This window comes from Pleurodeles waltl, chromosome 9 (genome assembly GCF_031143425.1).
Source record: "Pleurodeles waltl isolate 20211129_DDA chromosome 9, aPleWal1.hap1.20221129, whole genome shotgun sequence".
Classification (NCBI taxonomy): domain Eukaryota; kingdom Metazoa; phylum Chordata; class Amphibia; order Caudata; family Salamandridae; genus Pleurodeles; species Pleurodeles waltl.
The window spans coordinates 974912518-974938486 of record NC_090448.1 but is presented as its reverse complement, the minus strand read 5'-3'; the positions used below and the strand labels follow the sequence as shown (position 1 = coordinate 974938486).

General features: G+C 44.5%; 1 protein-coding gene across 1 annotated transcript in view; it reads right to left on the bottom strand.

The window, feature by feature from the left end:
* Positions 1-516: 516 nt before the first annotated feature.
* Positions 517-25969, bottom strand: part of POMT2 (protein O-mannosyltransferase 2) — a 331358-nt gene continuing 305905 nt past the window's right edge. The window contains exons 20-21 of the mRNA XM_069208415.1: positions 20517-20628; positions 517-1311 (exon numbers count right to left, since the gene is read on the bottom strand). Of these exons, the coding sequence (XP_069064516.1) occupies positions 1206-1311; positions 20517-20628 (218 nt within the window). The 3' untranslated portion in view covers positions 517-1205. The remainder of the gene's footprint in view (positions 1312-20516; positions 20629-25969) is intronic.

Here is a 25969-nt window from a genome sequence, read left to right as displayed (position 1 = left end):
ACTGCTGGAATTGAAGAAAACACTTCTACCCTCAAGCATCTGGTGAGGATAATCGCAGGTGTTTGCTGCCCTTGAACATGTACTGCAAACGGAAGGTCACCGCATAAAACGTGCATTGGCAATGCCAACGCATCTGGCTTGCATAGTAAGGAATACCTGTAATGTACACAAGTATGCACAGGGGGCATCATTTTTCCATTAATATTAAACTGTTAAACATGAGAAAAATGCTCCTCCATATTGACCGATGACAAACATTCACAAAAGACGCCTAAAGCTGTGTGTAGCCAGGTGATAAAAAAATAAAAACAGGAATCATTGCTGTACATGTGGAAAATATTCACAGAGAACGCAACGCGAGGAAGGCAGCTAAAAAAATGGGGCCATGTCAGAAATGAATATCTTCACCGGTCAGTGGAAAGAGAAAATAGTCTGTAGAAAAAAGAAAACAGACCAAGACATAACGATGATTGACATGCTTGGGACACACAAGAGGGATTCAGATGTAATAGCAGACTGGTTTCACGTCGTTTAATAAAGCTGTTGAACAGCGCCCTCTCGTGGCCACCAGAAAATGCGAACTGCGCGAGCGTTCACAAATTCTGCACCACCCATTTGATCATTACGAAATATAATTTTTGCACTGAACTTTGATGAAAATATATGTTTTTTGCAATGGTCTCTAAAAGTATATGATCATTCAGAACTGACTGGCACGAGTGCAAAAATACTTTGAATGGATCCACCTTTTGTAGTAACATCCTTCCTTCCAGTAAAGTACACAGTGGCTGAGCACCAGTGTTATGTACGTGTATTGCTTTTCTTCAGTGATATCAAAATTCGGGGACACAGTGTGTTTCTGTAATTTTTTTCTGGATTTGATAAATTGAATTAAGCATTTCAGCATTTTCTAGGAAATCAAATTTCTTGGAAATCATTTTTTTTTTAATCAGTGCCCTTCTGGCAACTAAAAAATATTGCTGTTCCCTTTGACAATAACACCTGAGTTCCCTTGGCTGAGCATAGTGCCTTTCAAGGGACGTACTTCTTTTCATTAGATGAAAATTCCTTGCTAAGATCTGCCCTGTGTGAAGGGAAAGAGGACACCTAACCCAGACGGAATTGACCCTGTGGTGCGAGACAACCTTCTTTAGTTTAGATGCGCTGTGTTCTGACATGGTGTCGAACGGACTAGTGCGTATATTTCAGAAATCCCACGATTCCATCCATCGAAGTCCCGCCATGGGGCTGCTCGGGTCCGGGGTCAGAGGTCCAACCATTCCATAGGCCAGAGGATGGAAGAGGTAGAAGCTGTTTACAAGGAGAAGAGTGGACAGAAGTTTAGTTTTATGTAGCTCTTGCTATCTTCTGTTATCCTTAAAACTCGAGTACAAACTTATTATTGCCAGATGATGGCCAATATCACTATGGCAACAGGTGTGATTTAAGACAAAACAACAAGAGTACTGGCAGAATCCAATATCCAATAACCACCCACTCGTGTCCAGGGACCATGTTTTCCATTTCGTTTACAAATGAAAGCACCCTCGGCGCTACTGCCAATGTACGTTATAATACATTCAACAGCCAAAATTAAGAAACTGCGATCAACAACAAAAAAAAGAAACACTACTAATGGAAGTTGTCCGTGGATTTTACCCAACTGATGGGCAAGCTCGCATGTGAAAAATGTTGAATAGCACAAGCACTGGCTGCATTACACTACTTGCAATAATGTTTTTTGTTTGTGCATTTTTGAAAATTAAACTTGATGTTGCATTTTAATAAATACATTATTTCATGTGAGGCGTCATCATAACTAACATTTCCCTGCAACCTCCCTTCTTTTCTTACTTCCTTTCCCCAAACTCTTTATGAAACTTTAGGGATTCAAATACAAAATGGTTCTGCCTCTACTCGACACAACTCAGCTGGAAAATGGAAATATAAAAATATTCCAAGCGAAATACGCTGAAATGAAGGAGGTGTATGGACTACATGCTACAAGAACAAACATTAAAGTATGGTTACACCACAGAGGTATCTTGTTGCATCAGTAAAAGTTCTGATTCAATATGAGTATGTGGTAGCGTTTTTATTCATCCATACGGTAACATCCATCATGAGTCCAGAGATACAGCAGCCAACACGTGTTTCGTCAACAAGACTTCCTCAAGGCCCAAGGCTAGGTATAATTCCATGTCACCAAACATTTATAAAGCATTTCTGAGCGAAAAAAGATCCTGAAGGTGTGATAGTTGAGTCCAGGTATACTGATCCTGTATTTTAAGCAACAGTCACTACCATAATAAGCCTCGGCGTTTGGGCGCATTACACTACACTGGCGCTGGCGTGTGCGGCTCCCCGCTGCATGCACAAGTGTGATAGACTTGTTTCGTGCAAGTAAGTCAGGTGTTCCCGCCTTTGAATTTCCCCAGGCATCAGACTGGATTCGAAAACTTTTGCGTGACCAGTACCCCTGCGTGCCGTCTGGTGGCTTCGTTCAGTTCCGCACTGCGTTGCTGGCATCGGAAGTGACAGTGCAGTAACCTATATAGGCACCACCTGGGCGCACAGATGTCAGTTACTTTTCACAACTTTCCACACCAGGAGTGCAGAGCTATGAAGTGAACTGACGTTTGTTTGTCCAAACTAGAGCCCTGAAAAGGATCACCCTTAGCCCTAGAAATCTGTCCGAAAGGCGGGGAGGCGTGGGTGGGTGTAAGGAATCTGCACAGTAGATATAGTCTCTACCAGATAATGCGTTACTGAAAATAAGTAACTGCGATGTCACTTCCTATGCCAGCAACGCAGTGCGGAACTGAACAAAGCCACCAGACGGCGCACAGGGGTACTGGGGAAATTCTAAGGCAAGGAGTCTGCAGCCACAAGTCTCTATCAGATGGAAGAAAAGCTGCCATGTGAAGTATCTGAAGGGACATGAGCTTTGTGTTTCTCCATCGTATTTGCTGGAGTTTGATCACATAATGAGGTGCACAAACTGCACGTAGTACATGGCTAAAGCAATGTTAAATGAGTGTATGATGAAGAATACTGTTCAAACACTGACTACCAAGGAATCCTAGCTTGGTGACGGAGTATAATTTAAGCATGTGAATCTAAGAAAGAGTCAGTGCTTTAGACACTGTTTCTCTCTCTGTATCCAAACTGAGTCATACTCATAGCCAGTACTACTGCATCAATATCCCATCAGAGGTAACTTATTCATGTTTATGGCGCTAAGGTCCTGCAGCCTCAGTCTGATCAACAACAAAAAGCTGTCATGACTAGTTAAGACGGCTGGGTCTATCTGTAGCATGGATTAACTTAGAATCCTCCAAGATACTGACACCAAGGATTGTCTTTTGCAGAGTCAAACTGACATCAGAGAAAGTGAATTATTTCGACACAGTGACAATAAGCAAGCATATTGGTTGTCATGCCTACGCAGAGGAATACTGGCCAGTCTAGTGATAAGACACACCTCTAGGTGTAATGAACAGTAACAGTAGGTGGATGTGAGAAACACAAGTTTACCAAGTGAGTAGAGCATCACTGTCCAGCCTGCAGTGGCATGGCCCTGAGACAAAGTCAAATGTCCATCTCAGTACATGGAACTGAACCTACCTGACCATGAAGACTGAAGAATAAACATCACATGTCTCCCGAGTAAATACGTGCTTTGCTTAGAACCAAAAAATACAGTAGATCTCTTTCTCAAAGCCCTGGACAGTGTGTTCCTGGGGTACAAAACACTGATCAACCATATCCTATATTTTGTAATTTTCAGTTTCTTACACACATTCTTCATTTGGCGGAGCAAAAAAGATGTTTTTCATACAAACAATAATTATCCATATGATCCAGTTTCGGCACAGGTTCCATGAGCATTAAGTCTGTATTGTCCTCAATGGGGTTGACGATGGTGGTACCGTCGACGAGGTCTTCTTCGCCAACGGTGCCCTCGTCGATGAGGTCTTCTCCAGCTTCATCAACTGTGTCTTTGATGGTGGTGCCGTAGATGAGGTTTTTGTAGGCGAGTCCCGCCTTGTTGTCAATGTCTTTAAAAACCACAGGAAGTTCAAAAAAGCTGTTGTTGACGGAGCCTCAGTCGATTGACGCTGGAAAATCTTTGTGGTGACAATCGTTGTCATGGAAAGCGGTGATGATGTTATAATCATCGGAGTTCTTGCCGTTGTGAACGTTGATGTCACCATCGTCATTGTAGTCACAGACGCTGTTGTCATCTACTGCGTCGTCAACAGTATTTTTGTTTCTCATGTGACAGATATTTTTGTTTTCATCGTCGATGGTACAGATTGGGAAGTCCGTTTCAATATAGATTCCTTCAGGGAAGGGGTAGTAGGCTCAGATCTAACCTTAGGGATAGGTCCTTCATGTTTGGAGGTCAAAGTGTGGAGCTTATGCCTCCTTTCCTGGTCAGTGAAAATATGTTTAGATTTTTACTGACCTTTGACGGTGGCTCTGATCAAAGTTTTCTTTCTGCTATTTTTCTTTTACTTAAAGTTGTGGTCCAAGGGGAAATTTCACTGTCGTCCTCTGATAAAGGATATTCCTTGGTCTTCAACTTCTGGAGCCACAGTAAGAGCCTACCTTCCCGGTCCTTCAGTGTTTTTTATAAAAAGGTGCGACCAAATATACATTCCTTCACCTTATGCTCCGGATAAAGGCAATAGATGCACTTCTTGAGTAGCTCTTCTGAGTGGAGCCTTTTCTTTCTACATGTCTCATAATTCCTGAAAATACATTTTTTTAGATGTCTTGGACATTTTATCCAGTCAGGAGTAAGTAGGAAAAAGAAGGAAAATGTTACTTACCCAGTAGACATTTGTTTGTGGCATGTAGTGCTGTAGATTCACATGCTTTGCATAAGTCTGCCATCTAGTGTTGGTCTCGGAGTGTTACGAGCTGTTTTTCTTCAAAGAGTCACAAGATTGAGTGACTCCTCCTCTCTGTAATACTGCACATGGACATAGGGTCCTTTGTTAGACTGTTTTCCCACAGGCGGGTGAAGTAAAAAGTGTGTACATGAGTACATAGATAGATATAATAATTGAGATGTCCATGCAGCGTATATACATATTTACAATATGTGGTACTACAATGGATACAGGCTCCCGGGGAGGAGGGAGGGCGCATGTAAAGCTACAGCACTACATGCCACGAAGAGATGTCTACTGGTAAGTAACATTTTCCGTTCAATGGCATGTGTAGCTGTAGATACACATGCTTTGCATAGACTGGAAAGCAGTCCCCTCCAAAATAAGCGGTGGTCATCCTGTAGGAGTTGGAGTAGTTTGAAATAATGTTCTAAGTACTGCCTGTCCAACATTTGCTTGTTGGCAAGCTAACACATCTACAAAATAGTGTTTAGTAAATGTGTGTGGTGTAGACCATGTAGCAGCTTTACATATGTCTGCTATTGGTATACTGTCTATGAATGCCATTGAAGCTCCTTTCTTTTTGGTGGAATGAGCTTTAGGAGCTACTGGTAAATGCCTTTCAGCTTTAATATAGCAAGTCTGGATAGATTTGACTATCCATCTAGCTAATCCATGTTTTGCAATATGATTACTCTTGTGAGGATGTGAAAATGCAACAAAAAGTTGTTTTGACTTTCTAAAGTCTTTTGATCTGTCTATATAGTACATGAGAGCTCTTTTAACATCAAGAGTGGGTACGGCTCTTTCACCAGTCTGGCTCTGTAAAGAAGAATGGCAAATCCACAGACTGGTTGATATGAAAAGGTGAAACTACCTTTGGTAGGAATTTTGGATTTGTTCTGAGAACTAGTTTGTCTTTATGAATTTGAAAGAACGGTTCTTCCAAAGTGAAATATTGAATTTCACTAACTCTTCTTAAAGAAGTTATTGCTACTAAGAAAGCAACCTTCCATGACAAGAATTGTAGAGAACAAGAATGCATGGGTTCAAATGGTGAGCCCATAAGTCTTGTGAGTGCAATGTTTAAGTTCCATGCACGAGCTGGAGGAACTCCATAAATGCTTTTATAAAATGAATTCTAAATAGTGAGACATGTTGTCTGTTTTGAGGATAGGCTGCTATGGCTGCTAAATGAAGTCTAATAGAGGAGTATGCCAAGTTTGCTTTTTGTAGGTTAACAAATAGCATACAATATGCTGTACTGAAGCTTTAAGTGGGTCTATGTTTTGGGGTTGGCAATACTACACAAAACGTTACCATTTGGCAACATAACATTGTCTAGTTGTGGGTTTGCGTGCCTCCTTTAAAAGATCCATGAATTCAGATGGAAGTTTCAGGTAACCAAACTCTATGACTACAGGAGCTATATCGCAAGACTGTGTGTGCTGGGATTGGGGTGTCTGATTTTACCTCTGTTTTGGGTCAAGAGATCTGGTCTGTTTGGTAGCTTGTGTTGAGGTACCAAAGATAGATCTAGCAGAGTTGTGTACCAATGTTGACGCGCCAATGTGAGAATCAAGGTGATTACCATTACCAGTAATGGAATTAGTAGGAGAGGCGGAAAAGCGTAAGCAAATATCCTGACCAGTTCATCCATAGAGCATTGCCCTTGGATTGTGGGTACCTAGATGCTTAGGCATTTTGAGTTTTCTTTTGTGGCACAAAGATCTATGTCTGGTGTTCCCCACATTTGAAAGTATTTACGAATTACTTGGGGGTGAATTTCCCATCTGTGAACTTGTTTCTACGTCCTCCTTAACAGGTCCGCTAGCTGATTGTTCATCCCTGGGAGATATTCTGTGATTATTTGAATGTGGTTGTGAATCGCCTATCTCTAAATTGACTCTGCTAAGCTAGATAATTGGGATGAATGTACCCCCCTTGTTTTACAGATAATTTATTGTTGTCATATTGTCGGTCCATATTAACACTACCTTGTGTGAAATCTGTGCCATGAAAGCTTTGAGTGTTGGGAATACTGCTAGTAATTCCAAGTAATTTATGTGATAGGTTTGTTGGACAGAGTCCCATTGCCCCTGTATGGTAAGGTTGTTGAGATGAGCTCCCCACCCTGTCTGTAATGCATCTTTTGTGATTATGGTCTGAGGCACAGGGTCCTTGAAAGGGCCATCCTTTTGAGAGGTGGGTGTGAATCCACCATTGCAGAGAGTTGTAAGTCTGGCGGTCCAACAACACTAGATCCTGAAGTTGACCTTGTGACTGAGACCACTGTTGAGAGAGGCACTACTGTAATGGTTGCATGTGCAATCTTGAATTTGGGACTATGGCTATGCATCAGCCCATCATTCCTAATAGTTTTATCACTAATTTCACTCTGTAAGTGTGGTTATGATGCAGCTGAGCTATTCAATTTGGAAATCCTCAAATCCTTACTAGATTTGGGTATGCTAATCCCGAGTGAGTGTTGAGAATTGCTCCCAAATCCGGCTGTATTTGTAATGGTTGTATATGGAATTTGAGATAATTGATGGGGAATCCCAACTTGTGAAGATGCTCTATTGTGCCATGAGTGTGTTGTTGACATACTTGGCTTGTATTGGCTTTTATTAGCCAGTCGACTAGGTATGGGAAGACATGTATGTTTTGTCTTCTGAGGAATGCTGCAACTACCGCTAAACATTTGGTGAACACCCTTGGTGCTGTTGTTACTCCGAATGGAAGTACTTTGAATTTGTAGTGCTTCCCTGCGATGACAAATCTTAGGTACTTGCGATGTGCTGGATGTATGGGAATGTGGAAATATGCATCTTTGAGATCTAATACTGTCATGTAACCTCGTTTTTACAGTAAGGGTATGACATCGTGTAGAGTGACCATATGAAAGTGTTCTGAGAGAATGTACAGATTGATGTTAGACTTTTCATCCTTGGCGTGGTTCCCCCAAACCTTCTGCCTGTTTCCCTGGTTGTTGATGTGTGCTGGACTCTGTTTTTGTTACTCTGGGCACTTTACCACTGCTATTCAGTGCTAAAGTGCAAGTGCTCCTACTTAAAAATGTGTATGTAATTGGATCTACATGATTGGCATATTTGATTTACTGGTAAGTCCCTAGTACAGTGCATTAGAGTTGCCCAGAGACTGTAAATCAAATGCTACTAGTGGGCCTGCAGCACTGGCTGTGCAACCTACATTAGTAGCCCTGTAAACATAGCTCAGACCTGCCACTGAAGTGTCTGTGTGGGCAGTTTTAAACTGCCAATTCAACTTAACCTTCCCTTTTCCTACATGTGAGACATCCCTAAGATAGGCCCTAGGTAGCCCCATGGGCAGGGTGCAGTGTATGTTTAAGGTAGGACATATACTAATGTGTTTTATATGTCCTAACAGTGAAATACTGCCAAATTCGGTTTTCACTGTTGCAAGGCCTATCTCTCTCATAGGTTAACTTGGGGGCTACCTTTAAAAATGATTAAAGCAGAGATTCCCTTTGTGAGCAGAGAGACATGTGGAGTTTGGGGTCTCTGAGCTCACAATTTAAAAATACATCTTTTAGTAAAGTTGGTTTTAAGATTGCATGTTTGAAAATGCCACTTTTAGAAAGTGGGCATTTTCTTGCTTAAACCATTTCTGTGACTCTGCCTGTTTGTGGATTCCCTGCCTGGGTCAGTTTGACAGTTGGCACCGCTCTCTAGACAGCGACACAAAGGGAGCTGGGGTGCAGTCCGCATTTCCTGATGAGCCATCTGTGCTAGGAGGGAGGGGAGGAGTGGTCACTTAAATCTGAAAGGGCTGTGCCTGCCCTCACACAATGCAGTCTCCAACCCCCTGGTGTGTGTCTGGGGCCTGGCCTGGGCAAGGCAGGATTTCACAAACAAGAGAGACTACTTCAAAGGGCAAAATGGGTATAAGAAGGGCACCCAAAACCAGACTTGAGATCACTTCTGGACATCAAGAGGAACCTCTGCCTGGAGAAGAGCTGAAGAGCTGGGGAGAAGTGCTGCCATGACTGAGACTGTGCTTTGTGGAGCTATCCTGCAGTTGCTGCTTCTGCCTGTGCAAGAGGACAAAGACTGGACTTTGTGTGCTTTCCTGCTTGTGAAGAAATCTCCAAGGGCTTGTCCTGAGCTTGCCTCCTGTTGTTGAAGTCTCAGGGCCATCAAAGACTTCTCCTGCCAGCACTTGGACTCTCTGCTGAGACTCCTGTCCTGCCAACTGGTGCCCTATCCAGTTCCTGGGGCCTTGGAAAGTGAAGCTGGCAGACCAAGACTGAAAATCCACGCACAGACCGATGTGTGGGGAAAAATTTGACACACCTTCCGAGATGCAGCTGGCTACACGCAAGGAATCAACAATCCACCGGCATCGCGGCTGGAAAATCGACACTCGGAGCATGAAGAACGACGCTCACACCCACTGACAGAGGCTGTTAACGTCGCAACCCACACTGCGCGGTTTTGCTGAGACCGTGCAGCAGGATTTTCGACGCTAAACTTGCTGGGCGCAGAAAAACGATGCAACGCCTGCCTGGACCCGAGTGCTGCCCGGATCGATGAATCGCTCCCCTGCGGGGGAGGGAAAACGACGCACGCCGACCCGACCGGAGGAGAAACTACGCACAAGCTCGCTTGCGGGTGAGAAATCAACGCACCGCTTACCTTTTTTCGACGCACACTTGCCCATGCATGTTATTTTGACGCTACCCAGGTACTTTTCAACGATAACAGTGTTTTACCTGTTTTCTCAAGGATTTAAGACTTTTTGCTTTTTAATCAATAACTTGACTTGTATATGTTGGATTTTTGTCATTTTGGTCTTGTTCTGTTTAGATAAATAATATCTATTTTTCTAAACCCAATTGCCAACCAAAGACCCCATTTCTAACAATTGAGATGCCTGAAATCTAGAATTGGCCTTAATGTACCATCTTTTTTTGGTATTAGGAAGTGTAGTGAATATACTCCTGAATCCTGTTGGGATATGGGTACTAGCTCCAAGGCTCCTTTGAGTAGTATTAGTGACTGTACCTACTCTTTCAGTAATTTGAGATGGTCCTGAGTAAGTCTGTGTGAACGAGGGAGAATGTTTGGTGGAGTGGTAATGAGTTCCAGACAATACCCATATTGGATAATTGACAGAACCCTTTGGTCTTTAGTGATGTCTTGCCATTGTGGATAAAAATTTACCAACCTTCCTCCCACAGGAGATGTATGTGCTGTGGGGATGGTGAGTGAGTCCCTGTTTGATTGCAGTGGAGGAAGTTCTGGAAGTGGATGACTTGCCTTTTCCTCTATTATTGGACCCCCTGTATGAGCCTCGAAAAAAACCTCTAGAATAGAATTGTTATGTTTGTCTCTGTTGGGAAGTGGATGCTGATTCTGGGGCTGCTTGCTTGAAGCCACCTCTGAATTGTGGCCTGTGAAAGGTACCTCTAAGCAGGGGTAGTTTATAATACCTCCATTGCCTTGTCCCTCCGTAACTACCTGCTGTCCCCGCTTCTAGTCCGCTGGTGGAAGGTATTGGAGCAACACTTCCATCTCGTCCCAGTGGGCCCCTGTCAAACCTAGCTAAAAGAGTTTGAGAGTTGGATATTCTCCTGTGGTTGCTGCTTGTGAGTCAATCTACAGCGTCTAGCTTTTTGCTCTCCTTATCAGGAGGAGGAGCATCCTCTGTTGACTGGCTGTTAGCCCTTTTTCCTGCTGCCCCAACCACTATGGAGTCTGATGGTAACAAAAACTCTTATGAAAACTGGGTCTGATGGAGCTGGTTTATATCCTGGCCTTCACAGGTTCTTTAAAAATGTTTGTTGAGTGCCTGAGCATTCCAGGTAGCATTTGGAGGTATTGATATTCTTTGAGTGGATTTGTGAATATTAAAGAGAAAATCATCCTCTATGGGGTCAGTGTGCGTCTGCACATTATGGTATGCAGCTGCTCTCGCTATGACCTGATTGTATGCTGTAGTGTCTGCTGGGGAAGAAGGTCTAGCAGGGTATAAATTGGTTCACTGAATGTAATGGGATCAGGGTCATATAGATCCTATGGATCTGTGTCCTGTTGAATGTTGCTGAAATCATCCCTGTGTGGTGATGCTGAGGACATCTGTGGAGAGGCCTGCATCTGGTATGTGGGTGATGGTGGTAGTGTGGAGAAAAGAAGAGAAGAGAAGAATCGTGTGGTGAAGGTTGTGTCTGCTGCACCATCTTTTCTCCCTGTTTGTCCTTTGAGACCTTTTTGGTGGAGGTCCAGTATCTAGGTTCTCTTGAAAGGATCATTTTCTTTTTGTAGTCACTGGAGGAGAGGCAATTATCCTGCCGGTACCCTTTTGTATTAGTAATTTGCACTGTCGAGCATCCATAACCTCTAGAATTGACTGTATTTCTGAGGTTTCTTGTGTGGAAGTAATTTTCCCACTTGGAGCTTTAGGTTCTGAAGTCTTAGGTGCAGAGTGTTTTACAAGGACCAAAATTATCGGCTGCGAAACAGATGGATTTTTTTGGGTTCCGAAGTGAATGTCTGTAATTTTCGGCTCGACACCGAAACAGCTGGACCAGTCTGATTTTCTGGTGCAGAAAGCACTTTGGTCTTCATTCTCTGTGCCGAACCCAAAGGCTGGTCATCCTGACTTGTTTTTCGGATCTGACCATGGCCCGAAGGCAGTGGAGGACCAACAACCAGTGCTGGAGACTTTTTCAGTGTCTTTGGGTGGTGTGACGGGGCAAGTGTACTCACGTACTGCGCCAGAGGTATAGGGTGGCTGTCCTCATCGGAGTCGTGGTCAGAGTCCAAGTCTCTAATGGAAAGTGCTATACTCTGTTCTTCTTCCTCTTGCACGTGTTCCTCACCGAAAATGTCTGGTGTGTCCTCTGTAGACTTGGATGCCATTTCCATTCAAAGAGCTCTCCAATCCTGATCTAAATGACCTACAGGCATCGCAAGTCTCCTCTCGATGGTCAGGAGATAAGCAGAGACTGCACACCAAATGCTGGTCAGTGTACGGGAACTTGGCATGACACAGAGGACAGAATTGAAACAGAGTCTGTTCCATCAGCCGGACATTGAAGTGGGCCCTAAAAGGGCAGAAAAATTCGACCCCAAACGGTTTTAATCAGATCGATTGTAGATAGAAACACGATCGAAACAATACTGTATTATAGAAAGTTAGAATACGCTTCAGAAGCCCCGAACAGAGATATACCGGAACGAGAGGAAACAAGTTCGAACCCGACGGTGGAAAGAAAACAATCTAAGAAAGGACTCTATGTCCATGCACAGTATTACCAAGAGGAGGAGTCTCTCAATCTTGTGACTTGAAAACCTTCTTCGAAGAAAAACAACTTGTAACACTCCGAGCCCAACACTAAATGGCGAACTTATGCAAAACATGTTTATCTACAGCTACACATGCCATTGAACATAATGTTTCTTTAGAACAAAGTTCTTAGGAAATTTCTGTGAAGAAAACAGGTGGTTTGAGCTTAGCTCAAGGAGGCTCCCTCCACTCGACGTGTGGTGGAAAATCTGAGAGCTTCAGTCTCTGTTGGGAGTTTTCTAGAGGGAGCGGCCGTCTGATTGGTTATAGGTGAAGTTTGGTCCTTTCTTTAAAAAGGATACATATAGGCTATTAATCTGACTCGTCATTCCCATTACAGCCTATAATACTGATATATAATGCTTTATTAAAGTACTGTGAGACTCCCACTTCAAGGACGGGGAATATTCAAGCATGTGATCTATGAAAAATCCAATACTGGAAAATGTAAATTAGCATTGGTTAACATTTTTCATCACCCTCCGACAAGTTGATTATGTAACACTTAATACTTAATGACTACACTGATAAAGCCCCTTGGATGCTTCTATGGTTTATAAATAGTTTGCACATCTATTCATGGCATGTAGTGCTGTAGATTCACATGCTGTGCATACTCCAGTCATCTAGTGTTGGGCCCGGATGTGTGTAAGTTATTTTTCTTCCAAGGAGTCTTTCAAGTGACTAGGTACTCTGACTCCCCTTTTTACCGATAATATGCATGGTCATAAACTCCATTGTTAGATTGTTTTCCCCGCATGGTGGGTGAGGATGCAATGCGAAGCGTAGTGATGTATAGAGAGATGTTCACGCAAACAAGAGGAAAGTGAGTTAGAAAGAACACTGCAATATTCACAGGCATCCGGGGGGGGGAGGCCGGGTGCATGTGAATCTGCAGCGCTACATACCACAAACAGATGCTTACTGGGTTAAGTAACACTTTCTGTTGAAGGCATGTGTGGCTGTAGATATATATGCTGTGCAAATACTGTAAAGAGGTCCTCCCTGAAGCAGTGGCTAGCCTGTGGGAGTTGCAGTAGATTGAAAAAGTGTACGAAGTACTACCTGGCCAGCACTGGCTTGTTGGTGGTCTAGCACATCCAAAAAGTAATGTTTTGTAAAAGTATCTTGTATGGACCTTGTAGCTGCTTTGCAGATATCAGCTATTGGAATGTTCCCCAGAAATGCCACAGAAGCTCCTTTCCTCCGAGTGGAGTGGACTCTAGGGAGAATGGGCAAAGTCCTCATAGCTTTAACATAACATGTATGGATGCACTTGATGATCCACCTTTCAATGCCTGATTTAGATAGGGGCTTCTCTTTGTGGGGTTTGGTGAAAGAACAAAAAAGCTGCTGTCTCTTCCTAAACGGTTTAGACCTGTCAACTTAGTACATGAGAGCTTGTTTAACATCCAAAGTATGGAGAGCACAATCCGCAACTCAGTCAGGTTGTGGGGAAAAAAACAGAGTTCAATGGATTGATTAAGGTGGAACTGTGAGATCACCTTTGGGAGGAATTTGAGATTGGTGCAGAGGACAACCTTATCCCTGTTTATCTGGAAGAAAGGTTCTTTCAAGGCTAGTCCCTGAAGCTCACTGACATGTCTGAGCGAAGTGATGGCAACCAGAAAAGCCACCACCAAGAGAGAAACTAGAAGGGGCAAGACTCGAGGGGTTTGAACGGAGGATCCATGAGTCTTGTCAGTACAATGTTGAGGTTCCATGCCGGTGCTGGTGGGACCAGAGAAGGAATGACTCTCTTGAGGCCTTCCACAAAAGCTTTAATGACTGTAATTCCGAAAAAGGAGATGTATCGTCTGTTCCGAAGATAGGCGGCTATAGCAGCTAGGTGTAGCCGTATGGAAGTGAAAGCCAAACCAGAGGTCTGCAAGTCAAGTACGTAGCAGACAATATCCTGCACTTTGGCCCTTTGAACCTCTTGCACTTGGCAGCATAACAAAAACCGGTGGTAGGCCTGTGTGCTTCCTTGAGAATGCTCATGCATTACGAAGGAAGATTACGGTACCCAAATTCTTGGACTTTGGGAGCCAGATTGCAAGTTTGGGAGACCCAGAGTCTGGGTGCCTGATTTCTCCTTGCTGCTGTGTGAGAAGGAGTGGCCTGTTGGGGAGCTTCCCATGCAGCACCACTGGGAGTTTGATCAGAGTTGTGAACTAGGGTGGGCGGTCCCAGGTGAGAGTCTCTTGCCGAAGCCGCCAAACCACAAACTGAGGCAGTGGGAGAGGAGGAAAAGTGTATGCAAATACCCCTGACCAATTCATCCATAGTGCATTGCCTATGGACTGTGGGACTCAGTAAGCAAAGGTTAAACATTTGGTGTGTTCTACTGTGGCAAAGAGGTCTACCTCTGGAAATCCCCAATAGCTTAAGTACTAAAGTAGGACTTGGAGGTCGAGTTCCCACTTGTTAACTTATTGTGGCATCCTGCTGAGGAGGTCGGCATAGTTGTTGTCCATTCCCGGAAGGAACTCTGCTAGCAGATGGATCACGTGGTAAAGAGTCCACCTCCAAATGCTCTGAGCTAGGTGACACAGCTGGAGAATGGATGGAAGGGTCTGGAAGAGGGGGTTGTGCATATCTAACCTGGCATAAGCACTAGTGCACAATGGCAATACAGGAGGCCATCATGCTGAGGAGGCGCATGACCGTCTCGACTGAGATTTGGTGTTCTGGTTGAAAATGAGGGGTTAGTGGAAGGGCTGTATCCTGGCAGCTTTTGGATGGGCCATGCCAACTTCTGAGTTGAAGGTTGCCCCCAGGAAGGACTTTATCTGGAGGGGCTGGAGATGGGATTTTGTAGCATTGATGGTAAACCCTAGCTCGTGAAGGACGTTCATCATGACCTGCGTGTGTTCACAGCATTTCTGACGGGTGCCACTCTTGATAAGCCAGTCATTCAGATAGGGGAAGACATGGAAGCCCTGTCTATGCAGATGAGCGGCTACCACTGCAAGACACTTGTCCAGTGGTGACCCTGAAGCAGAGCACCTTGAATTGGTAAAGCTTTCCGTTGACTACAAACCATCAATGTGCGGGTGGATTGGTGTGTGGAAATAAACGTTCGTCAGGTCGACAGCGGTCGTGAATTCACCTTTGTTTCAGTAGCGTGATGACCTTCTGAAGAGTAACCATGTGTAGGTGCTCTGAAAGAGTGTATTGGTTTAGGTGACTGAGGTCCAGAATGTGTTAGAAAGAAAAGTCTTTTTTGGGGATCAGGTAATACAGAGAGTATACTTGTGTGCCCTGCTGATTTTGGGGGATGAGTTCTTTGGCCCCTTTGAGAAGCAGTGTTTGGACATCTTCCCTCAGTAGTCTTTAGTGTTCTGGATAGAGTTGTTTTTTTGTGAATTGGAATGGTGGGAGGCATGGAAATGAGCTCCAGACAATAAGCATGTTGGATAATATCCAACACCCACTAGTCGGAGGTGGCATTCTGCCAAGTAGGGAAAAAAAGCTTTGGAGGTGCCCCCCTCACTGGACAGGTTTTTTGTGATCAGGAGAAAGAGAGGCAAGTCAGGGCTCAGCGGTGGTGCCTTCGTAGGAGCCACCTTTACCTGAGTCTTTTGAGTTGTTGGCTCTGTATTACCCTCCTAGGTAGCCTCTAGGGAAGGACTGCTGGGCATGTGGACACTGGTAAGGTGTGAAGGCTTTAGAGCCTCCACTGTAGGGCATGCAGCAAAAGGAGGTGTGAACAACAGATGTCTGAAGGATGCCCATTGTTTTTGCCATCTCCACATCTTTATTTTTTCCATTATCTAGTCGACCTGGGGCAACAGAATGTTGCCCATCAAATGTCAGGCTAAGCAAGCTTTGCTGGACTTCTGAACCCAGAGATACAGAGCCAAGCGTGACTGCGAAGGAGGACACTGGAGTTGACCCCCCCCCCCCCCCTTGCAGCAGTGTCCATGGCATCTAATATGCAGCGGATGGTGATGTTGGAGATCTGCTTTCCCGCCAAGACGATCTCGTAGCCCTTTTCCTGTGCTCCTCTGGGACATGTTGGAGGTCCTCCCCCATCTCATCCCAAATGGGCACATTCATATCCGGAGAGCAGCCCAATATAATTAACAATCGTAGGCGGATTGTGCAGTTACCCTCTTATCCACACCATCTATATGTTTATCTTCTTAATCTGTTGTAAGGATATCACCGGTAGCCTGGAAGTTTTTACAGGCAGTAGTGACAACCAGGGAGTTGGGTGGGAGCAGGCCACCAATGTAAAGGCGGTCAGTAGGAGAAACTCTGTATTTCCTGTCCACCCTGGGTGTGAGGATCCTGGCATGCACAATGTCCTGAAAGATGTCAGATGTGTGACGCAGCATGCACCCAAGCATGGAAGGGTACTGGGTGAAGCGGTAGGTGGTGGACAGGTTCTCAAAAAGGAAGTTCTGCTCCAAAGGCTCAGTGTTGAGGTCCACCTTCTGGAAGGAGGAAGCCCTACCAATGAGTTAATGGTAGGACATGGAGTCATCAGGAGGGGAGGGACAGGTAATGTGAAGATCAGGATCTGTGTCCTCTGGTGGGTCAGGATAAAAAAAAAAGTCCCAGGGATCGCCCTACGGAGGAGGGTCGAAGGTATCCCCTACCACGAGCCACCCTAGTCTGAATGAGGTGACCTCTGAGGTATATAGGAAAGGGAGTCATCTGGAGAGGTGGGTGGTGAAGTTGAGCGTTGAGAGCAGAGTGAGGTGATTGAAGAGTGACAGGCAAAGGGCTGGTAGCTTGTCCACTTTCTTGTGCTGCTTTGGAGGAGGTGGCATTTACAAGCCTTCCTCGAAGGGCAGCTGTAGTTTTGACGGCTGAGCAGCAAGCCGTGGAGGGCAGGTGAGAGTCTGGCCCGTGTGGTTAAGTATTACCAAGTGTTTTTGTAAGCGTCAATCTCCTTTTGGAGTTTATGGAGGATCCGCTTGATGGCACCAAAGCCGAGGCTTGTCTTGGTGGTCAGCATCAAACTCTTGCCCCTAACACCGATGATGATACTGAAGGTATTGGCTCCGACGGTTGGGTTGGCTCTGAGGCAGGAGCAGGTGGCAATGAAGCAGTCGGCGTCAATGGGTTCTTCGGCGTCGAGCTGGAGCTGGGCATTATGACCGACGGTGGTGGTCAGTGCTGACCATGGCCCAAAGGTAGTGGTGGCCAGGCTGTCTGTCTCTGGTGCTCGATAGACAGGCTGGATGACCTTTGTAAAGGGTCTGCTCAGCTTGCGAGTGGTGTCAAAGGGCAGGGAGTACTAGTACTCGTGGCTGGCTGCGCTGGGGGAAGATCCTCGGTGTCGTCTACGCTCCTATGCAACATCTAAAGATGTTGAGCCCAATGTAGTCAGAGGGTCATCTTGGAGTGTTAGGAGCGGCTGGCAACCTCAGTGTGCTTGGGGGACAGGCACAAACGACGGACCTGTTGGAGATCAGTCTGAGGGTATTTCACGTGCCAGGAGGACTATAGCAGCATGGCGTCCGTCCCATCACTGTAGAGGCATGATGGGGAGACTTGGTTGGAAGATGTAAGGAGGCCCTGAAAGACGAATGTGGAGCCAGGGTTGACCTGAAAGTCATGTGGTGGAAGCTGAACTCGACAACCTGAGACAAGAAGAAAAAGGGAACTCAATTGAGAGAGAAAACCGACGGAAGAAAAAAAACTGTGTAGACCAAATAGAACACAGTGACGGTATTGAACTAGAGCACGGGAGCACATGTCCAAACCAACTGTGGAAAGAAAACAATCTAACAAAGGAGTTGAAGACAATGCACATTACCATCAAGAGAAGGGGTCGCAGTACCTCATGCCTCGAAAGACTTCCTCCAGGAAAAACTTGCACACATCCAGGCCCAACAGCAGATGGCTTGAGTATACACAGCATGTGTATCTACGGCCACACATGCCTCAAACATAATTCTTCTGAGCACTGTAAAGGGTAAAGACTTCCAATATGTGTTGGATCACAGTATGCCTTAAATCTTCATAACCTCAAACCACCCTATTCTTTTTCTTTACAAGGATTCTTGTCAACATCCGTTGATGTATCAGTGTTAGAACACGTATGTCTGCTAAGCTCTCTAATGAATTCTTTATTGTCTCTATCATTGTTAATGTTTATGAGATAAGTATAATTTATAACATTTTGAATTGGGTGCCAGTAAGACCAGACACGTCAGAACATTCCTTAGAACATCTTAAACCTTAGTACCTACCAATGCATTTTACTTTACAGAGGAGAAGCAGGTATTACTAAACAAATAGCAATTTCAATTTTAGGTAAAATCAGAATGAACTTTAAGGGAGGTGCATAAGCAGGCTTGGCTGTGGTGGTAAAGGTGTCAGAAGGAGATTTCTGTTTCATACTGCAACATATTTCTCTATGCTGTCAAGCTCCCCCATTATGAGGTTCACTGGGAGATTACTGAGATTGTAGCATTCATGGTAAGAGTCAGAGAAAATCAAAACTGCCAGGCGACTAGCATCCCTTTCAAGTAAGTTAGGCATGTATATGCAGGAGTTTTATTAGTCGCACAAACCCTGTCAGTCTCTTAACTACTGATGATATGATACAACTCCGCCTCAGATATCAGTACACATGCACAAGTATTGTTACTGTATACTATATGACTACAAATAAGAAGAATGACTGCACAGCTCAGCAAACAACATACAGATTAGGGTAAAACTTGGATATGCTACATTCATACTTCATCAAACGTCCCTTATCAATTAGTCTAAACCATACCTAGGTTGAAACTAGTAGTGTTATAGCATAGAAATATTACTTAATTTATGCATTTGCCAAGTCATGTAAAGCCTGTACTTGTGCAACCTATTACCCTATCAGGTCTGAAGTCCGAACTCTGTATTTAAGCATCTCTCCAGCAATCTATCTAAATCTAACCCCACAGCAAACACAGGCATCCTATATATATCTTTCTTATGTATATTGCTCTAAGGAGTAGGGAGCGGTCACCTCACACTTAACTCCTGTTTAGCTCCAAAGGACAGTGAACAATACTCTTGGCTCCAATGATTCAATTCATCCTTACATTTGTATCCAATCTACATATGATACAGATCCTGTGATCCTTTTTCGACAAGTGATCTTAAAAACACAGCCAGCCAACGCGTTTCATTTATATCAGTAAACGTCTTAAGGGCATATTAAGCTTCAGTATGCAAAGTGAACAAAAGAGGTCCAGTGGTAATACCCACACTTGTAGGGTCATAGCTTATTATTTGTGCTTGAGGTCATAGTGTGTTTGTAGAATGCATGCATTTCTATCAAACTGGGCCATACATCTGTAAACCCATTCCCTTTAACTAATCAACCAGCACCACTTTTGCACCACAAGTAATGATGTGTGCCTCTCTGTTGCCCTCCATTGCGCACTGAGTGAATTTCCACATTACTCTTAAGTTCTTGTCAACTGTCTTCTGGAGAGGAGGTGCCATTCTCACTATACTAGGATTTCCTTTTCTAGGGTCTTCCTCAACCTTTATGAGGACTCCCTAAGCTTAGAGGTTTATCAGGTCACCCCATGTTTAAGTGTTGGACTACAGACCAGTGCACAGACCCAGCCAGAGCTGGCAAAGAGTCTGATGGGTTATCCATATCAACTGTAACTACTTATCCTGTTCTTCTCTGTAAAGTCGCCTGATGCTCATTCTGGCTTTCTACGTGGTGTTTCAAACCTCAAATAAAATATAATACAAAAAGAATTCCCTTTAACCAAGAGATTCGAAGGTCTGAGCTTACAATGAGCTTTTGCACAAGGTGATTTCTCTTTTACAATCATTATCATTGTTACACCTTCTGCTTTCAGTGTCGCCTCTCAAAAGAAGCACCTGCAAGCGATCCAAAATGTATCCAAAGAGTCAACTTTTGATTTTTTATTAATGGCTTTCCCCTGCTATGGCCCAATATGAACTGTTTCCATATATAATGAAATGGTGAATATTTTTCTGCTTCATCTGTGAAGGTGTATGGTTGTTGAAAAATCACCAAATAAGTCTCACATCTATTCATCTCATATTATCCTAGATTTTTGTTATATCTCCTGTATGTAGTGTCCCTAAAATAATCACAGTATGTATAAAAGTACTCCTCAGCCACTCTGTAAATTTAATGCTGCTAGATTTTATCACATATTTTAGGGCTGGACTCTGCACTGGTGATGGTACACTCTTTGGGCTGCCAACAGCCTAACAAATAGATATAGAGTACAATGCTTCAGTCAGTGTTAAAGTCAAAAGACCCCCGGTATAATTATTTTTCCTCACCTGTACAAAATTATGAGTATCACCGCAGACATTCCTCCTAGGTAAAGGCTTTGAGCTGAGGTTGGGGTCAGAATCCTTGAGCATGTCTGTAGAAGGACATCACATGTGATTCCTGGATAAAAAGCAAGCAAGCAAGAATAAATTACACATCTGTAACTGTGGTCCATTTCCAGAGTGTAGGAAGGTTCCCCTTTTTGACATGGCCACCCCCGCTTTTTGTCTGATAATTGATTCAATTTTGACTGAAAGTGCACTGGGTGCCTGGCATCCAGGTCCCCAGGGCCAGATCTCTTTTCCTAAAACTGTGCAGTTTTTACCCAATGGGCAAAACCTTTGGTACCCCCGTAAGTCCCTAGTAAATGGTGCCCCTGGCACCTAGGGCAGGGGTACCAAAGAGGGTCCCCAAGGGCTGCAGCATGCATTGTGCCACCTTCAAGAACCCCACACCTAGCACGAGACTGCCATTGCAGGCTGCGTGTCTTGGTGCAGCTAAAAGTGAAAACACAACATGACACACAGACTGTGTGCCATACCCCTAACACTGCATGCAATGTATGTAAGTCACCCCTACAGCAGGGAGGGTGCATTATATTACGAGTGAGGGCAGATATGCCCCTGCTATGTCTTTGTTGATTCCTAGACACAGAGCCTAATTATGAACCTGGCGCTTTGGCGGTGGTCCAGTCGGGACATTATGACTGTGGCGAAAATGCCATGGTTGGGCCGCTGGCACTGCCAAGTTACCGCCAGGTGACAGCCTGGCGGTCTCAGCAGTTGTAATCCAGTTATTATGAATCCCCTTTCCGCCAACCTTTGCATGGCGGTACCTCTGCAATGCAAAGGCTGGTGGAAAGGGGGTGCCGGGGCCCAATTCAACTGCCTGAATTACGGGCAGTGGAAAGCACAACAGGTGCTGCTACACCCGCCACATTGGCGCGACTCGATTGCGAGCCGGCGCCAATGTTAAGGCCCTGTTCACCGCAGGGCCGGTGGGTGGAAACAGCATTTCCGCCCACCGGCCCTGCGGTGAACTCCTAATAGGGCCAGCGGTGTTCAAGCCGCACAGGCGGCCTGATGGCAGTAAGAGTTTGGCGGTTGGCCTTCACCGCCCGCCAAACTCGTAATGGGGGCCAAAGTGAGTGAACAAGGAAGCCATTTTATGTACATGTGCTGGACAATGGTCAATACGAGATTCCCAGCTCCATGATGGCTTCACTGAAAATATGGATGTTTGGTATCAAACATCTCGTATTAATAAACCGTCACTGATGCCAGTGATGGATATATTGATACATGCACTCAGAGGGCATCTTAGAGGTGCCCCCTGAAAGCCTACTGACTATTGGTGCGCTGACTAGTTGTAGCCACCCTACCACCACCAGACAAGCTTCTGATCTCCAAGGGTGAGAGCCTTGCTCTCAGGCAGTGATAAACAACGCCTGCCCTGGGAGAGGTGTTTACACACCCGATCCAACAGGATTACCTGCAAATCTGCTTTCCAAGGCAGGGGGCTTCAAAGAAGCCCACCACCGTTGGTCTGCAGATCTAGCTTTGCTCAAATGAAAGATGCCAACCCCTCCTGCCCCAGGGCCCATTTGACACCAGGACAGGCATGCAAATAAGTAGTCAGAGAGGCATGCCCACCTCTCAGGCCAGTCCCACCCCTAAGGTGAGCTGCTTGATGTGGACATAACATTTGAAAGTCTGCCATCTTGGTGATGGCAGACCTAAGAACTCTGGGACAGGGTTATGCCCACTTCCCACAGGAAGTGGTCATATAGAGGGTGTAGTGACCCCAGGTGTAAGTAGCCCATTGGCTACTACCCTACACTCTCCTAAACACCCCTAAATTCAGTATTTAGAGGAGCCCCTAACACTAGGAATTCAAATTCCTGACCTACGAAGGAGGACAGACAAGACTGAGGAAGAAGCATGTCTGCTGCTCCCGTCAAACGGCGCCAAATTCGTCATGTCCTGCAGCTGTTGTGCCACCAAACTCTGGGAGGACTTCCTGCCTTCAACAAAGACCCATGAACTCCCAGGGAGCAGCATAGCTGCTTCCCTGCATCTTGCAGGCACTCCAAGAGAACTATGATTCACTGAAAACCAGACAGCTGAAAGCACCACTTCACTTGTGCTGCCTGGCCCAAGCTGAAGTGGGCAGACGGTGCCAGCGTGGTCCCCCAGCCCTCCAGATACAAAGCCCACCTTGGACTATCGACTCACTGCCGCCGCCTGCAGTCTCTGTTTGAAGGCTACCTCAACTACTAGTACTCCCAGTGGAGAAAACCCGACAGCTCATGACACCCCTGCACCCGTTGCCCCTGGCCTGTGGAAAAGAGGACCTAAAGTGTCCCCACCTCCCCGAGCATCGTGAGGCCTGAACTCACTTGTTGGTTCAGGCCGACTGGCCTCCCAATCCAAGCCTGCAGCCTCTTTGTCACCAGACTGATCCCCAGAAACTAACATTGGGCACCCAACACTGTAAGGCACCTCTGCACCTGGCTGCCCCAGTGCTGCTCAGAGTCACCTGTTGGTGTGGCCTTGGACCTTGCCTCATACCTACCCTAAGTCCTGGAAATTGGTCCTGTAAGACGCTGTATTATACCTGTAAGCAGTACTTGTTTTACCTCCACTGGATAACTTTGCCGCTTCTGAAAAATGCACTATCGACTTTTGAAACCTGAAAGTATTTCTCTTGGAAAATGTACTTACCTGATTGTAGTGAGTCTGGTGCCTACATATATAAAGGTACTTCTTATTTTTGTAAATTGGTGTGGATCTACTCAGTGAGTCGTGTGTCTCATTTATTAACTGTGTGTATATTTGAAAATGACTAACATTCCTCTCATATACGCCTAAGGCTGCTCGACCCCACTAGCCCCTAAAATAGCACCTTGGGATTGCTAGAGCAAGCCCCTGTCCAGTGGTAAGGGAACCCCTCGCCTCTTTGCACAATATATCTCACTTTGATATATTATATATAAAGACACAGCTTCCTACACAGAGCATCATAGACTCTGGTAGTTATACATTGGTACAGTGGACGCTGGGGATTAAATCACAGCAAAGAAAAACTAGGTAAAATGCTGCTCGTGCAACAAATTTGTAAGATGCTCTTCTAATTAACAGACTGCCATTTACAGCGTGCACATAGATAATACAGGTGTATATTTCACAAAGAATGAAAAGTAGTTTCTAGACTTAAAAATAGAGACATCCATAGAAATCACCTATGGGAAGTATCTCAATAGAATAGATTTGGGCTGATGCTGGGGCTCATGTATGAATTTCTGTAACATATTTTTCACAAGGACTGTGTATGGTGCATAGGGCTCTTTCTAAATAATGAGTATAAGCTCCTGAAAAGGGGGGACCTGGACTAATCTAAAGGGAAAAAACAAGGCAAAGACACTGATGAAGTGTTAACTGAGGTCTCGGAGGTAGAATGGTGTGCCTGGCTTGTAATTCAAATTATACTCTCCATAATGCTATAGTGGTAAAGGAGGATTTACCTGTGAGGTAAACTGGAGTACGGGAGAAATGATTTACTAGTAATTGTGCTACAGTAGTGATTTATCTTTAACATTGCAGGAGAGGAGATGAGAGAAACAATTTACCAGTTCAAAAACGGAAGTACCGAAAGACACATTTATTGAAAAGCATGCTATAGTACAATGGAAGGGCTTACAGATGAGCATGCTGCCATAATGCTACAGCAAGCATGCTGGAATACGGAAGGAAGAATTTATGAGTCAGTCTTTTGTAGAATAGGGTGGATCTAGCCATGAGCATGCTGGAGAATGAAAGCAATGTGATAAAAAGAGTGACCTTTAACCTTACATGAGTAAAGGGGAGTGGGGGTCGCAAGAGTGAGTATACAGGGAAAGAGAAAAAAACTAATTCATCCAACAGCTTCAGAAAAAAAAAATGCATTTGCTCGTAAGCATGGTGAAGAATAGGGTGAATCTGTCTGTGAGAATGAGGCAGAAGAGGAGCGATTTACCTTAACATGCCAGGAGAGTAAAAGTTATTTACCTAGAATCCTAGCTCTCTTCCAGGGGAATCCTTATCAAAGTCTTATGCACTGGATTGGACCAGCCATGTGCCAGGTTTTGGAGCACTTTCCAATAAATATTTTTAAAAGTATACATATGTAACTATGTGCAAGACGTTTCAGTACAGGAGTACGCTTAATTATAGGAAAAAAACCTTGTTACCTATTAAAAAGTCTAAAATGGTCAGATTGGCACACCTTTCACAAACCTTTTTAAAAGGGAAAAGGAAGAAAATGAGGGCTATGTTAGCGGAAAGGCTACCATAGACATGAAAGTGAAAGCTGGCACTGTACCTTTTTCGGCCTCACCCTCCTCCTAGGCCTCATCACGCCCTACAGGTGACAGGTCAGTTCTTTCTTACAAAAGCAAGAGATTTCTGGATGCAAAATGGAAACAACACACAACCCTTGTTTGTCAGGGGAGGTTGGAGGGTTACTTATGACTTGGAAGAGGATTCCCCTTTAAGAGGACTATGATTACAGGTCACTTTTCCTTCTCTTCCAAAATATCCTCATCAATAGTTATAAGCAATGAATAGAGTAATAAGCCCATGCTGCAGAAGCAGACAAGAAAGAAATGCAGAATCGACCCTTACCCAAATAGATTCCTTAAAGAGGCCCAACTTTGTCATCCACCCTGGTGTCCGAATCTGGCCAACAGTTTCTGTTAAATGTGTACACAGACTTCCAGGCAGCAAGTTTACACATTTCTAAAATAGCTACATTTCTTAAAACAAGCATTTGCAATGCAATAGGCCTAGCATTGTCTTGAGTTAAAGCTATTGGCATTGTAAATTCATAACTGGACTTTTCTTGCCACATAAATTGGTCAACCCTGCCTCATACTTTCATCTTTTTCTGCCATTTAATTCCAGTGGCCCAGAATTTAACTAAAGCACTTCCATTTACTTTCTTTCTCTAGCTTAAAGCATATACAATTATCAAATAAACCTTAATTAGAAATAAACATTTGGCATTAGAGTGTAATGCACAAAACACCACAACAAGAATATCATTTGGGACGAACTGGAGGGTGAAAGGAAAGAGGGAGTCGGGAGTAAAGATGGAGAGGACAAGTGGCGCAGTAATGGTGTAATGGGCCCTGGAATAAGAAAGGAAAATGGTTGACTGGAATTTCAGTAGGAAAATACAGCAGTAATTAGAGTTGAGTGAGTTCCGTAGGTCTCTGGGTCCCGGTGCCATTGCACCTGTTGCTCCATTTATAACTAGGCCTCAGGAGAGAAAGTGGATGGGGCAGAAAAAGAGAAGCAAAAGGAATACAACAGACAAAAGGAAGAAAGAGAAGGGGGTGCAAAGAAACAAAAGAACGAGAAAATGAAAACGCAACTAAGAAATAGAGCAAACCTGTGAGACAAAAGAAGAAAGGGAAGGAACC